Source organism: Chrysochloris asiatica, unplaced genomic scaffold, assembly GCF_000296735.1.
Source record: "Chrysochloris asiatica unplaced genomic scaffold, ChrAsi1.0 scaffold00097, whole genome shotgun sequence".
NCBI lineage: Eukaryota > Metazoa > Chordata > Mammalia > Afrosoricida > Chrysochloridae > Chrysochloris > Chrysochloris asiatica.
In genome coordinates, this window is record NW_006408615.1 from 4,261,513 (window position 1) to 4,278,648 (window position 17,136).

At 48.4% G+C, this 17,136-nt stretch overlaps 1 protein-coding gene across 2 annotated transcripts in view; it reads right to left on the minus strand.

The window, feature by feature from the left end:
* Positions 1–17,136, minus strand: part of TBC1D22A (TBC1 domain family, member 22A) — a 288,569-nt gene that overhangs the window by 157,485 nt on the left and 113,948 nt on the right. For both annotated transcript variants that reach the window (XM_006866828.1, XM_006866827.1), the window contains one exon: positions 8,026–8,140. In XM_006866828.1, coding sequence (XP_006866890.1) covers positions 8,026–8,140 — 115 coding nt within the window. The remainder of the gene's footprint in view (positions 1–8,025; positions 8,141–17,136) is intronic.

A 17,136-nucleotide genomic window follows, 5' to 3' on the forward strand; every position in this document is an offset into this window, starting at 1 on the left:
AGCTAATATGCTGGGAATGAAAACTGAAGAGAGATAAAGTTGCATCTTTCACTTAAAAAAAAGAGCATTTCAAGAGCCTACTTGAATCATAATACTGTCAGTGACAGGATAGAACCCTAACACCTACAAGTAAAGTCATTTAGTAAGACTATTTCTCACATTTATACACCAACCACTAAAACCAAAGATTTCCACCAAAGTCTGCAGCTTGAAATAGACCAAACATGCAATGAAGATGCACTGATAATTACTGGTGATCGGAATGCGAAGGCTGGAAACCAAGAAGGAAGACTCATTGGAAAATGCTACTTTGGTGATAGAAACGATGCTGCAGATCACATGACAGAATTCTGAAAGACCAGTTACTTTGTTGTAAATATCACTGTCAACAACACAAACTGTGACTGGAGGTATGGACCTCCCCAGACAGAAGGCACGGGAATCCAGTGACTACAACCATGGGATAGATAAGGCGAAGACGAAGCTCCCTGCCATCAGTCAGAACCAGGCCAGATGCCAACCACTTTCAGCTAAAGAAAATCAGACAAGTGCCCGAGAATCAAAGCACGACTTTGAGTGTATCCTACCTGAACTTCAAGGCCATCTCAGGACCAGATTTGACACATTCGACTGGGATGCATTGAAGAGCAAACTGCATGACAACAAGGCCCTCAGATACGAAGTAAAAAGTCATTAAGAAGACAACAAAAGACGACCCAAATGGATGTCGGAAGAGCAGAGGGATCCCTGCTGTGAGGAAAGGGAGCAGACCTACAGGCCGGAAGGAAACCAGCAGGTTGTTCCAGTAGCAGTGTCTGCAGCCGCCATGGTACCCAACTTCTAACAACAAGCCCCTTATTCTAATCACTGTCACAAGGTGTTTAAATGGAGACACAAGTCTGTCTGAGTCACAGGACATGCAAGGAAACCAAAGGAAAAAGGTAACACACAGCCCCTGAGTAGATCCCAGCTCACAGTGACCCTGTGAGGTAGGGTCTCCCAGACTGCCCATCTTTTTGGGAGCTCACAGGGAGTGAGTGTAGGTGGAACAACAGAGGCGGGGGCTTGGGAAGTACTCTTCCCCCACTGGAGCTAAGCCTGGGCTCCTGGCCAGCAGCCACATGGGGACTCAGAGCAGATCAGAATAATGAGGAGGAGCCCCAAGTCCTGCCCTGCTGACCACACAAGGCACAGACGGGGTGAAAGCAAATGCAGAGCATGGGGGCACTGGGGACTCCCCTGGCCCATTCCTCCTCACCCCGATTTCCACTGTACACCCTGGACAGCGGCGTCATCCCCACAGGGAGGGAGTGCAGGCAGACCATGCAGATTGCAATCAGCCCCAAGCCTCCGTGTCCAGGCCCAGGCCCATGTGCTGCTCCCCTGCAAAAAACCCCCGAGCTCATCTCTGCCTCCCCTACCAAGCCCCACGGCATCTCACTAGGCCCAGCTGACCTCCTCTAACTTCAGGAAGGGCAGAAGATCAAGACCAACTGCCCAAAGTGGAGTCCTGTGAGACAGAGGTCAGACGTAGCGCCACGCTCCAGTCTTGTCACCAATTCTAGCAGAAGCCATCCCTCTCACAGCACTCTCTGCTGGCCTGCTGGGTTCAAGGATTCAGTAGGACGGCCATACAGAACTCACCAACAGTCACATGGTGAATTGATTAGGGAAGGGATCATTGTTGCTGTTGCCAAGTCGGTTTCCACACGGCCCAAGCACAACCGAACGAAACACTGCCCAGTCCTATGCCATCCTATGCCCACTGCTGCTGCAACTATATCTAATCATCTCTTTAGGGGTCTTCCTCTTTTTCACTGATGCTTCATTTTACCAAGCATGTATTTTTCCCTGGACTAGTCCCTCCTGACAATATGTTCAAAGTCCAGGCTTCTAAGCAGCATTCCAGCTATACTTCTTCCAAGATCGATTTTTCTGTTCTTCTGGTAGTCCATGGTACTTCCAATATTCTTCTCCAACACCATAATTCAAATGCATCTATTCTTCTATGGTCTTTCTCATTCATTGCCCAACTTTCCTATGCATATGAGGCAATTAAAAATAACATAGTTTGGGTCAGGTGCACTTTGGTCCTCAAACTGGTTCTTTACTCTTTAACATTCTTTAATAAAGGTCCGGTGCAGCAGATTTGTCTAATACAAAACATCACTTGATTTCTTGACTGCTGCTTCCGTGAGTGTTGATGGTTGACCTGAGCAAAATGGAGTCTTTGACAACTTCAGTCTTTTCTCCATTTTCTTTAATGATGTTATTTATTGGTCCAGTAGTGAGAATTTTTGTTTTCTTTACACTGAGGTGTAACCCATACTAATGGTTGTGGTCTTTGGTTTTCATCAGTATTTTAAGTCTTCTCTTTCAGCAAGCAAGGTTGTATCATCTGCACGTCGCAGGTTGTTAATGAGTCTTCCTCCAATCCCGATGCCATGTTTTTCTTCATACAATCAAATTTCTCAGATTATTTGCTCAGCATACAGACTGAATAAGCATAGTGAAAGAATACGACCCTGGCGCACACCTTTCCAGATTTTAAACCATTCAGTGTCCCCTTGTTCTGTTTGAACGACTGCCTCTTGGTCTATGTGCAGGTTCTTCCTGAGAACAGTCAAGTCTTCCAAAATACCCATTCTTTACAATGTTGTCCATAGCGTGTCATGATCCACACAGGTGAGAGCCTTTGCGTAGTCAATAAAGCACAGGTAAACAGCTTTCTGGTATTCTCTACTTTCAGCCAAAATCTATCTGACATCAGCAGTTTTGTTTGCACGTGACTATTAGTGATATTGTTCGATGATTTCTACATTCTGTTAGCTCATAATTCTTTTGTTGTTGTTGTTGTTGTTGTTGTTAAGTGCCGTCGAGTCGATTCTGACCCACAGTGACACTGTATAGGGTTTCCAAGGAGCATGAACCACCAACTTTGCAGTTTAAACAATCTTGCAGTCTGGTGCATTAGTCCACAGCACCACAAATCCAGGACTCCCATAACTCTTTAGATGGGCACAAATGTGGATCTCTTTCAATCAGCTAGCCAGGAAGTTATCTTCTAAATTAGCAAAAATGCCAGAGTGCCTCAGTTTGTTGAAAGATTCCAAAATGTGTATTTCATCAATTCACGGCATCCTATTTTTCACCAATGGTTTCAGTGAAGTTTGGACTTCTTATCTGGTTCCTGATCACATGCTACCTCTTGAGATGTTTAAGCGCCAACTGTTCTCACTTGGTACAGTGACTCTGTGTATTCCTTCCATCGTCTCTGGATGTTTTCTATTTCACTCAATATGATGCCCATGTTGCTGTTGTTAAGTGTTGTTGAGCGAGTTCCAACTAATAGAGACCCTGTCTAGGGTTTCCTAGGCTGTAATTGTTTTTTGTTTTGTTTTTTTAAGTTTTTTATTGTGAATTGAGTGGCAGTTTGCAGACAAGATCAGCAGTTCTACATTGAACAAATCATGCACTTTGTTTCATGCGAATGACTGGGATCCCCCCCAGGCAACAACAGTTACCCTACTCCCTCCCTGGGGTTCCTAGTTCTACTTTCAGGTCCACGCTGCCCTTTTGATTTGGAATGGTTGACCAGTCCATCATTCATAGTAAGCACACCTTACCAGTGGTGCGGTCCCATCTACCTATCTACTGCTTGGCAGAAAGTCGGGCCATGAGGGTGAGTTCCTCGCCAGCCAAGGCTGTAAATCCTTGCAGGAGCAGAAAGCCTCGTGGTGTAGCTGGTGGGCTTGACCTGCCAACCATGTGGTTCACAGTCCAGCTGTTACCTTACAGAGCCATGGTGTTCCTCCGTTTGCCAATAGAATCTTTCAGTACGGCAAGTGAAGGCTTGATAAATACTAAGCATGTTCTTTCATTTTGGGTTTTCTAGCTCCAGGTCTTTGCACATTTCATTATAATCCTAGTAGTCTCCAGCAGCCCTTTGAAATTTCCTGTTCAGGTGTTTCACTTCATTATTTCTTCCCTTCACTTTAGCCTCTCTACGCGCGAGAGCAAGTTTTAGAGTCTCTTCTGACATCCATTTTGGTCTTTTCTTTCTTTCCTGTCTTTTTAATGACCTTTGGATGTCCTCCCATATGATGTTCTTTATCCCACGTGGGTTTTAATTTAGGATCAGAAATACTTGGGATACAGTTCTTCAGCCCAGACAGTTTTCCCTAAGATGTAGCAGGAACCTTCTAACAAGTCTCTCTCTGGCCCTCGGCCCTTCAGCTTGGCCACTGCCAAGCTCAGGCAGGGGTTAAAGAAACTTCAGCTTGCCCACTATGTGCTGAGAGGACCACCACCCAACAGGAAGCCTTCTGCCCAAAGGCTCTCAGTTCTCTCACTCCAAGGGCTCAGCACGCCCACTGCAGCTACCTTGTACCATGGGCTGGAAGTCCACTGTGCCACCAGCTGTTACCATCTCTGCCGCCCCTTGTCACCCCACGCCATCTCAAGTGTCACAGTTTCCTCTCTGTCTCCTCGGCCTCAGGGCTTCTCAGCATGTCTGCTGGGTCCAGGGGGGTCTCAGCATGTCTCCTGAGTCCAGGAGGGTTCTCAGCAGGTCTCCTGGGTCCAGGGGGTCTCAGCATGTTTTCTGGTTTTAGAAGCTTCTCAGCAGGTCTCCTGTGTCTAGAGGGTTTTCAGCATCTCACGGCCACACACCTACAGCTCTTGTGTTAGGCCCTGTCCTGTCTCACTGCTGTCGGCCTATCTGTGATATGACACCCCCAGAGAGTGTGCACCTCAAGTCCTGTCATCACACTTTTAATTTACACAGTTACCATCTGTCTCCCATACTAAACCATAAGCTCCAAGCAGACAGGATTCAGCCACCCAGCCAAGGTCAGACACACGAAGCCCATCGGCACCTACTGAATGGAACAGAATGGTCTTCCACCAAAGATCTGCCCCAGCATGGGCATCCCCTGGTGTTGGGTGCACAAGTCCACGACCCAACACTTCTGTACCTGAAAGAAGTCAGGCATCTCCCATCCACTGCCATCACCACAGAACAGTGTCTGGTCTACAACCCCTAAAAGGAATGAGAGAAACCAATCACCTGGGAGAAGCGGGACCCAAACCACCAGTCATCATGGAAGGCCAGGAACCAAACTCACCCATCACCCAATCACCTTGAAGAGTCTCTTAGGGAGGCAGGGACCAAACCATCAAACTGGGCTCCAAACGCATGGATCATCATGGAGAGACAGGACCCACACTGAAAGGTGTCCTGCTCACACAGCAGGCTCCTGTTTGCAGGATGTGTGAGCTACACTGTGCCTCCTCTCGGCACATGAGTGACTCTTGTATGTGCACACTGGTGTGCGTGTCTGTGTGTGCTCTTGGGCTTCTGTGTGTACATACATGTATATATGTGTATATATGTGTGTATTCTTGCTTTTCTATGCACACAGTGCTTATGTTTGTGTGTATTGGCATGTGTGCATAATTGTGTGTGTGACGTATATGAGTATACTTGTGTGTGCACAGGTATGTTTGTTCCTGGGTGTGCATGTGTGCATGCATGTGTGCACACAAGTGCATATACATGTGTCCTTGTGTCTGTGTACATCCATGAGCTCTCCTGCGTGTGTGTACATGTGAATATTTAGGTCCTTAGGTGCATGTGTGCACTTGTGTGTACATTTTGTGTGGTCCTGTGTTGTGTGCAGATCTCTGTGCGTGTGTGCATATGCTCTAAATGTGTGTATAAATGCATACACTCGTGTGTACATGAGTACATGGGTGTCCTTGTGTGTGCAGGTGCATGTGTGTAAATACATGTGTGTATACGTGGAGTCCTGGGGTGAGATAAAGCACTGGACTACAAGGCCAATTTGAACCACAAGGTCAGTGGTTCAAACACACCAGCCGCTCCTCAGAAACCCTATAGAGGGTCACCATGAGTCAGACCTGACTCAACAGCACTTAACAACAATACTTGTGTGTAAACATGTATAAATCTTGTGTGTGTGCACTTGTGTGTTCTTTGGTCTGTGTGTGCACACGTGTGGACTGTGTTCATGTTTGTGTGTACATGCAAAAGTACAGGCTTGTACACACCTGTTTGTGCACATATGCAAGTACATGTGTGTTCATTAGTGTGTATGTGTATGTATATATGTACATGGATTTTTTTGTTTGTGTATTACATGCAAGGATGCACACTTCTGTTTATGTGTGTTGTCTTTGTGTACAGTTGTGTATGTATGTGTTCTTGAGCACATGTGTGTGTACTTATGTGCCTTTGTGTGTGGATGTGTACAAGTGTGTATGTGTGTTCTTATGCATGAACATGTATGTGCACGCATTAGTGTGTGTATTGTTATGTTTGGAGTGTGTACGTGTGTACACTTGTGTTTACGTGTGTGTGCACCTCTGTATATAGGTATGTGTCCACATGTACATAGTGTTGTGTTTGTGTGTCGGTGTGTACTCGTGTCTACACATGTGTCTGTGTGTGCGCACACTTGTGTGTGTGTGTTGTGTGTGCATCCACCTGAGGATGTGAACACGTGTGCATGCATGTTCTGTGTTCACTTGTGCACAGGATCTCTGCGGCACGTGCCCCCATCTTCTGCCGTCTCTGTCCTCTTCCTGGACAATTAGCACCGCACCCTTGTCCCTTCGTCTCAGCTTGCTGCTCATTCTGGCAGATGCATTAAGAATCATTCGGGTTTTACAACATAAGTTGGTGGTAAAGTAGTTAAGACAAACTTATTTACCACATTAATTAAATGGTCTATTTAACATGGAATATCAATTCTCTAATCACATCTCAGTTGAACTTGTTTCAATTAACAGCTCTGAGATCTGCTGACAGATCCTACTGTCCCAGGATCACCGAGAGCACGCTCATTACCCGCCAGCGGAGGGAGCGGCGAGGCAGTGCTCCTGAGCGGGCCTGGCCCACTAGGCGGCGATGGGGGAGGCGGCCACTCTTCTCATTAGCTGTGCACTAACGGAGAGGCCGCCTATGAAATGGCAATGAATTCACAGGCAGATCTGTCCTCCTCTCCAGAGGATAGCCTGTCCTCGATCAGAGCTAGTCTCTCCAGACCAAGGCAACAACAGAATTCTGACGCAGTCCAGAGATAGAAATGGCTAAAGTCACACTCTCATAGAGACAAGCAAACACCACAGGCAAAAGGCCCAGTCAAGACCATGAAAACCGCATTCAAACACAAACACTGGGGAACAAAGCCCCTCCTTTACAATCGACTTGCTATTCCTAGCTGACTAGTAACGGACATTCGTCACTTATATTCTCAGAAGTCAGAGCAAAAACGTAAAACACGTTCCAAATCCATCAGGCTCTGACACTTGACCACAGGGACAGAGACAAAGAATGGGATGTCAGCAGAGAGAAACGGCGCGACCTAAACCTCCGCCCCACGAATGCCCCACTGCCATTAATCTCCCCAGAAACAGAGCACTACTCGGTATCCGATGCAGGAACCTGATGAGATGCCGTAGACACACAATGAACAAGAGGTGTTCTTGTCGAAAAGCGTCACCAAGAAAATAGCTGTCATCACAAGCACACTGAACACCGTCATAGCTAAGCACACAGATTGAAGGTGGAGTCTGAAAAGCTGGTATGCCCAGGAGCACTCACTCACTATATTACTCGGCACTGAGAGCATGAGACTCTAACAGTGATGGCAAGTCAGCTACTGTCGAGATGTCAGCCTAGGAAACACCACGGCGCAGTTCTGCCCTGTTCTGTCGGCAGAGTCAGAATCAACTGAACAGATGAGGGTTCGGTGGTGGTTAATGTCAGGAGTCCTGTTGGCACAGTGCTCAGGCGCTCGGCTGACAACCCAGAGACCCTAGGATGCGGCAGCCTGCTTCTGTACAGACGGCAGCCCTGGAAACCCTCTGGGGGCAGGTTCTACCGTGCCCTACAAGGTCACCAAGGGTCGGGATCCACCCCACAGAACAATGACGAATCTGCGCAGGAACAAATCAAGTCCACCGACGTTCTTACTTTTCCTGACTACAGTGTGACCTTACCTATATGTTCGCAAATGAAGACCACGAAGAAAGGTGTGACCAGGTCGTTCATTCCCTGGACATAGCCGCTGGCAGGGTGACGGATTGCCCATATAAACAGTATCCTCTCAAAGATCTGGAAGAAAATCCAACAGGGGATTAGTGAAGCCAGAGAAACATGGGAAAGTTGAAGCTGCTTTCATTCTATTGTGTGAAATACAGGCTACTAATAGTCTTCATTGTATCTAGCTTTAAAATGCAAATGAAAACAAGGATCAATGACAATGCAATGTGCTGGGAAAATTCAAATGATCTTGACTGACAAGCAATGTGTACATTTGGCCCGCCCCTAGGCTCCTGCCTCCATCTGAGCTGGCGCTCGGGAAAGAGGCCCATGGAGAAGTACTCCCCACGGCTGCCAGGGCTATGTCGGGCAGGTCGGCTGAACTTGGCTCTCAGGCTATTTCCACAGATCCACAGAGGAGTGGGCAGATGGCTGCATAGGTGGGTGACTAGGTAATACATGGGGGTTGGTGGATGAATTGGCAGGTGACTAGATAATAACAAGTGGGTAGGGGAATGAGCGGGGGGTGGATATGTAGGAAGGGGAATGGGTGGGAGGGGGAATGAACTGATGGGTGAGTGAGTATGCATGCTCTGAGTTTCTCTCATAAGACAGGTTTTTGTTTTAAAAATCCCTCGAAAAGTATTCCTATCCAAGATGACATAGTTAAACACATCCTCCACCCATGTTCTGGCTACACTGACCCCCCCTCCCCCAACCTCATCTCCTCTGTGCTCTCAGGGGTCTCCACCTCGCACGTCAGCACCATTCCCTCGGTGACAACTCTGCTGATGTCCCCTCCCTCCCTGTGGGCCGCTGGTGCTGAGGAACAAAACTCCAAAAAGAAAGGAATCACAGTGTCCCCTAAAAAGCCGACCTTGCGAAGTCAACTGTTCCTGTGTCCTAGAAGTCCCTCCCACTCTCGGCAGCCAAGGTTCCTAAATACCACCAGGCTGGGTTGTCTAGATCCCTCCAAACCATCATCGACTGTGCTGTTTATAAATGGGGAACAGCGGCCAAGAGAGGTGACACCTTTCAATCCTGGAACACAGTGGACACTGGCAAAACCAGCCCTGGGATCCAACCCCCTGGTCCCCAGGCTGGCCCACTATGTAGGCTCAGCGTCCAGCACCGCACCCGAGACCCAGCAGGCACCAAACAGATCCCTGCAGGGCGAGTAACATGCATGAACGTAGTCACACACGTTTCATTTCAAACCAACAGATTCCTAGAGAGCGCTGAACATTTCAGCGTGATCCAAACACAAAAATCCCTCAACAACGCCGCCCAATTCAAGTGTTTCTTGTGCACAAACAGGAGGAAAGTGAACCAAAGAAACACAAGACTGAGAGGCTGCCATCAGGACAGGGCAGGGCCAGGGCCAGGGGCAGGGGCAGCAGGCCTGCAGAGAGCTGGGCAGCACACACAATCAGGTCTGACCACAAGCATGGTCCTCGGCACCAGAGAGCAGAAGAAACCCCACTGGGCCAAGCAGAAGGGCCAGCTCTGGGCAGACGCCACGTGGAACATTGTGGTCTCGAGGGCGACGTCGAGGCTTCTCAGGGCAGAGTCCACATGACGCCGAAGGTCCACAGCCACCCCATGGAGCATCACACCCACAGAGCAGGCGTCCGGGCACTGTTCTCCGATGAATGCCTAACAGCAGGAGGCCAGGAGCCTGAGTTGGGTTCTGTAGACCCAGGTCCACCGCTCGGTACCTGTCCAGGTGGCTTCCATCGGCAGGACAGGCACCCAGTCCAGGTGGGGATCCCAGAGAAAGAGCTCAGCAGGTCTAGTGCACAGGTGTGGGAGGGGTCTGGGAGCAGGAGCACGAGGAGCTGTCTCCCGTCTGAGAGCCTGGTGGTGCCCCTACAGTATGACCCCCACCCGTTTCCACGTGGCCCCTTGGTCCTCAGGGTCAGCATTTCAGGGGAGATCCTGAGCACTCTGTAGAGCTGAGAGGAGGAGTCAGTGGTCCAGCTCTCTGCCGTCTTCACCCTGTGCCCCCCTCCTCTGCTCTCCCAGTCCCAGGTCACATGGTTCCAGGTCAGAGGTGGCCCTAGGTCAAATGGTCCCGGGTCGGAGGTTCCGGGCCAGCTGTGATGCCTGGGGCTGCCCACCATGCTGGTCTCTCTGACAGTCGTTTCCTCTGCTAACCAGCTGACTTTTGGACCCATGTTTCCTCCATTGAGGGATGCCCCACACCCAGCTCTTCAGATGCCCCCGCATGCCTGAGGAGGGAAACAGACTAAGAAGTCTGAATTACCTCTGCTGAGGGGAAGGGGAGATGGTGACACCAGCAGAGAGGAAGTGAGCTCCACACCCCACAATAAAGCAGAAGTTGCAATAAAGGAAGTTGTGTGGATTTTTATAAAAGTTATGTTTACGCTGTAGTCTACTGTGTGAGCAATAGCATGATGGAAAAGTTGGGAATCTGGCGACAATGACAAAATGGAGGAAGTACAAACTGGCAGAACAGCGCTGATGGGTGTTGGGTGTGCTTGACGCAGCATTACCATGGCCTTCCATTTGTAAGAACGTGGTATCCACAAAACGCAATGACGCTAAGCTGGGTAACACGAGACGCACCGGTACCACACATAGGGTGATCCTCGTTCAGGAAAACACACAGACTTGGTTCCATAAATGTGGAACTTAAACATTTTCTCCTCGAAAAGACTGCCAAGCCACAGTCCCGGATCTGGAAAAGTGAACAAACGCCAATCCCAGGCCAGGTTCAGCACACAGGTTCCCACCTCGCTGAGGAGCAGGGGAGAAGCGACCTCCAGGCTGCACTGACACACAGCAGGGCAGAGCCTCCACACACCACCTGCCCACGTCACACGCCCATCACTACGAAGGGGCCCATGCCTCCACTCAGCATCCTTGAAGCCACAACTTGTCTTCCTTTGGGCTGGAGAGGGAAAGGATGGACAATATTGTCTCCTGACTTCCTGAAGCCCATCCACTGGTGGGCCTCATTGCTGTGTGGGGCACATGGACCAGCTAATGGGGGCCTAGGCCCTGCACACCATCTCCACATGCTTATCGCTGTGTGTGAAAAAGACCACCACCCATGGCACGTGGAAAACGCAGAGCCACTTCCTGCCAGGAGCTTTCTCCAGGGATCACACAGCACTCATCACCAGCTGCCCAGCTACAGTCTACAGGGGTACAGGCAATGGCACGGCTCAGTCCCCCACGCTGCTACCTCAGAAATACCTCACATTCATCTTCTCACCCCTCAGGACGCTACAAGTCCAAAGTCACGATCACATTTCCCAAGCGTGTGAGGCAGTCTCACCGTGCTCACTTCTGAGGAGCCTGTATCATGTGCCGTCAGTCTTCCCTGACACCATGGTTCCAATTCATCCTTCTTAGTGGCCGTCCAGCTCTCACATGCATCTGAGGCTCCTGAGTTAGTCTCCCTTATTACACAACAGGCCCCAGCACAACCTTCTGAGTTGCACTCAGCTCCTTGTCACTTTCAAGAAGGACATCAAAGACTCGAGTTACATGTCCCCTTCTTAGTACCTTGTCACCGAACATCAAGCCACCGTCCCAGGGAAGCATGTGTGCCTCTAAGCACTGGCCGGGTGGCTCTGAGTGGGGGACTCCTGTGCTCAGTCATTTGATCACACACCACAAGAGCCACTGCAGACAAAGGCGCCGTCCCTCCTGCAGGGACCAGCCACAGGGGGCCTCCGCTCTGCATCAAAGAACACATTTAGCCATTTGGAATGTTCTGTTCCAGGGCCGGCAAAAAAATACCATAAACAGCGGATTTCTGAGCAAGCATTTTCAAAGCCTCACGCTAAGATCCTGGAAGAGGCACAACTCCAGCGCCCACTCCCCTCTCCTTCTGCATCCCCGATGTCGGGGCCGACTGGCTGCCCAGAGGCGCCTCCACCACCTCCCCAGCATCTCCGCTGCAAAGGGAACGAGGAGAGGACTTTCAGGGAAGGAAGTCGGACAAAGTGGCCCCTGTGTGCTGCTGCTTCCTGTCCAGCTGAGGGCGGCAGGGGGAAAGACTCCCACTCATGAGGCCCCCGCCCCCAGGATACCATGGGGTTCCTCAGAACACTCTGACGCAGACCCAAGGTCAGAGCAGCAGCAACGGCTGGGCAGGGACTGAAACTGCCCAGTGGTCCAGCTCTCTGCCATCTTCACCCCCACCCCAAGTGGAGCGTGGGGAGCCTACGGGTGGCTGGTGAGGTCTTCTAGGGAGAAATGCTGCACACACAGTGCGGCACTCATCAGCTGCCAGTGGAGAAAGCCCTGGCCGTCTGTTCCCAGGAGTCCCTGTGAGACAGTCCTGCTCTGTCATACCCGGTGAGGGGCCGCCAGGAGTCAGAATGCACCAGCGAACCCCCTACCCTGCCACCCGGGGGGAAGCCCTGTGACAGGGGCCATTCCTCACAGGCTGACCAGAAGGAAACAGAGGCCTCACAGATCAGGAACCCAGGCTGAACTTGAAATCTGGGGTCACTCCACACAGTGCCACTGTGCACTGCTTACTGAAAGGTGGACGGTTCAAACCCAGCAGCAGCTGCACAGGAGAAAGATGAGACCGTCTGCTCCTGTGAGGACGGAGAGCCTCAGCAACCCTGTGGATTCCGTGCCCATTTCAGCATCCAGAATGGAAACATGAGGACCGTCTTCCACAGACGGATCTCCTAGGGGCTCAACGACGCCTGCTGGGGGAGCTGTCTCCATGTGTAAACGCCATGGAGATATTTCCACCACATGGCCACACAAACGGTAGGCTCAGGCTTGTGAGGAAGTGGACAAGCTCAAACATACGAAAAAGCGAGGTGGATGGAAATGGAAAGTTGAACCTCTGATCACTTACGAAAAGAAATAATTAAAAGGCTCTGACTTCAGGGCTTTGAGAACATCCTAATTCTGCCACGTGCACCAACACCACAACTTTGTGGCACATGGGGCACTGGAGAGGTGATCCCTGGGACAGGAGCAACCATCAAAGGGTCTACAGCTCTCCAGACCCAAGAGCAAGAGAGGCATCAGGAAGGAGCAAGTAATTCACTTTCCCGTTCCTACAACAAGATTCACACAGCATCGTCTCCCTTACTGTCACAGTACATGGTGACAGACAGCTGGAGAGGGAAGTCGGGGAGACAGCAAGAAGGCGAATTAACAGGCGGCCTGTATCAGATGAAACTGGCAACCCTGAAGGGACCACAGTCGGTTTATAGCATAATGAATGCAGTACGGGGCCTCCCCTAGAGCAGGCAGTAAGCCCCACAGTGTGTGCTCAGGTCCTGGTGCTTCATGGGTTGGCAAAACATAGAGGTCTCATTGCATTCAAAGTAGCAATGGGACTGGTACAGAAAGAGGCAGACAAACACCAGTAGCTTCATTTGAAAGTCCAGAAATAAACCCATCCATGGAGTCCTGGTATGATACTATAAGATAAGCACTGCACTGTTAACCACAATGCCAGCAGTTCAAACCCACCAGTGGCTCCTTGGAAACCTTATATGGGGTCTCTGTGAGTTGAAACCGACTCGGTGGCACACAACAACAATGGTCAACTGAAAACAACGGCACAAAACCCAATGCCCTCAACTCAATTCGGACTCACAGCGATCCTACAGGACAGAGAGAACTGCTCCTTAGGGTTTGCAAGAATGCAATCTTTCCAGGAGCAGGCTGCCTCATCTATCTCCCACTGGTAGATTTGATCCACTCACCCTGCAGATAGCAGCCCAACACTTAACCCACAGTGTCACTAGGGCTCTGGGGAAGGAAGAGTCCCTTCAACGCACGGTGCTGAGACAACAAGCCCTCCAGCTGCAGAGAACATAGCCCATATCTCAGGTCACATACGGAAACACAAGGGCTGAGCAAGTGCTAAAACTCTTAGAAATACTCATGCATCAAAGAAATTTAACAAGAAAATTAAAAGACAACCTAGAGACGGGGAGAAAACACGTTATCTATTCAAACAGGAGAAAAGCGATATTAAATATTTGATAAGTCTTGTCAGTCTTGTGTCTAAGGAGCCTTCTGACTGTACTTCTTTCAAGACAGATTTGTTTGTTCTTTGGGCAGTCCACAGTATTTTCAACATTCTTCCCCAACACCATAATTTCATAGTTCAACAATCCACCTCCAGTCTTCCTTATCTACTGTCCAGCTTTCACATGCACATGAGACAATTCAGTTTCTGCTCAGGGGGTACTAAGTTTATATACATGAAGCTGGGATCACCTGGAACAGTGCAGTGAGGATGGTAATCAGTGTCACTGAAAACATGCAGAACTTGAATTGGTGAATGTTCTGTTGTGTATAACCTAGCCACAAGTTTTTCAACGCATATACAGAACTTCAAGGAAGAAAAGTGTCATTACGCACAGATGATATGACTTGTCTTCTCAAACTCAAAGATGAATTAGGAGAATTCATGAAAAATCACCTGACAGAAGTCAACTGCATTTCGAAACACTAGCAATAAACCACTAGGCAATCCAGTGAAAAATAAAAAGGTACCATTTGCCCAAAAAAAAAAAAAAAAACTATACAAATGAAACAAAATGTGCAAAACACTTAAAGAAGAAACACTGCTTTTAAAAAGGCCATGAACAGTAAGTAAAAGCTAAATAAAAGTTTACTCTCTCCAAACAGATCGAGAGACCCATGCAACACTGGAGAGGGTCTAAATTTACCACAAAAGATCATGAACAGAGAAACCAGCTCCAAGCATGGCAGCCTGCCCAGTAGATATGCAAACTATGTCATTAAGACAGAGAGGCTGACTCAGACAGAGACAGAGGGACACATTCCAAGTCTCTGTGAAGACAAAACCCAGGAATAAGACAGGCAGGGCATGGCTGATGAGTCCAATCAATTTAAGGAAACAGAAGTCCGATGTCAAACAGCAATGGATCATGGCCTTCAATGTCCAAGGCAAAACTTCAAAAAAAAAAAACAAACTTTTGGAACAAATACAAGAAGGCATCGTCAAAACCTCTCAGGAAGGCTTCTAAGAATTTTTTTTCTTGGGTTAAGAGAGAAAAACAAGCCAATAATGGCAAGGAGACAGCTGTGCCCATTTATTCTCAAAATGCACCTTTGTTACTGCTGTTTGGTGCCAACGGCTGCAGAACAGAATGAACGCTGCCTGCACTGGTACCATCTTCACAGAGCACTGTTAGGCTGGAGCCCACAGCTGCAGCCACTGTGCCCATCCATCTCACTGAGGGGCTTCCTCTTTTTCACTGACCCTCCACTTTACCAAGCATGATATCCTTCTCCAGGGACTGGTTCCTCCTGAGACTATATCCAGAGTACATGAGACACAGTCTAGCCCTCATAGCTTTCAAGGAGCATCTGACCACACCATCACAACAGATTTGTTTGTTCTTCTGGTAGTCTACGGTACTTTCAGTATTCTTCACTAACTCGTGACTTAAGCTGCATCGATTCTTCTACAGTCTTCTTGTTCACGGTCCAATTTTCACATGTATATGAAACTACTGGGAGCGTAGTGGTTACGAATCGGGCTGCGAACCTTAAGGCCAACAGTTCGAAACTACCAGCGGCTCTGCGGGAGAAAGATGAGGCGTTCTGCTCCTGTAAAGATTTACAGCCTCGGAAACCCTGTACAGGGTTGCTATGGGTCGGAACCGACTCGACGGCACTTAACAACAACAACAATGAAACTACTGGAAATACCATGGCTGGGATCAGGTTCACGTTCGTCCTCAAATTGATACCTTTGTTCTTGAATAATTTAAAGTCTGTGGAGCAGATGTGCCTAATGTAGTATGGTGTTTGACTTCATGACTGCAGCTTCCAAGCTGGTGGTTGTTTATGTGCCGTGCAATCAGTTCCAACTCACAGTGACCCTGTACAGGGTTTCCAAGGCTGTAATTCTTTACAGAAACAGAAAGCCTCATCTTTCTCCCGTGGAACAGCTGGTAGTTTGGAACTGCTGACTTTGAGGTGAGCAGCCCAACTCGTAATCTTCTACCAGAGTTGCTTATACTATGGTGGTGGTGGTTATATACCATGCAGTTGGTTCCAACTCATAGCCACCCTGTACAGGGTATCCGAGACTGTAAATCTTTATGGGAGCAGAAAGCCTCATCTTTATCCCATGGAGCAGCTGGTAGATTCCAAGTGCTGACCTTGTGGTTAGCGGCTCAGCTCATAATCCACTAGCCTACCAGAGCTCCTTAATCCAAGCAAAATGAAGTCTTGGACAACTTCAACCTTTTCTCCATTTATCATGATGTTATTTGTTGGTCCAGTCATAAGGATTTTTTATTTCTTTATATTGAAATACAACCCATACTGAAGGTTTTGGTCTTCAATCTTCATCAGTTAAGTAATTTAAATCCTCTTCAGTTTCAGCAAGCAAGGTTGTATTATCTGTATATTGAAGGTTGTTAATAAGTCTTCCTCCAATCCTGATGCCACATTCTTCTCAGATTATTTGCCCAGCATACAGACTGAATAAGTACAGTGAAAGAATACACTATACCGGCGTACATCTTTCCTGATTTTAAACCAATCGGCGTTCCCTTGTTCTGTTTTAACAGAATCTCTTGGCCCGTGTACAGATTCCTCAGGAGCACAATTAAGTGTTCCAGAATATTCAGACTACGCAATGTTGTCTATAGCTTGTCATGATCTACACAATCGAATGCCTTTACCTAGTCAATAAAGCACAGGTAAACACCTTTCTGGTATTCTCTTCTTTCAACCAAGATTCATACGACATCAGCAATGAGATCCCTCGTTCCAAGTCCTCATCTGATTCTGCCTTGAACCTACGGCAGTTCCCTGCCAATATAACACTGCTGTCATTTTTTAAATTATCTTTGGCAAAATTTTACTTGCATGTGTTATTAATGATATATTGTCCAATGATTTCCGCATTCCTCTCTTTGGAATGGGCACAGATACGGGATCTCTTCCAATCAGTCTGGCCAGGTAACTGTATTCCTGATTTCTTGGTGCAGATGAGTGAGTGCCTCCAGTGCTGCGTTAGTCTGTTTAAAAATTTCCATTTGTATTTCATCCATTGACGGAAACTTGTT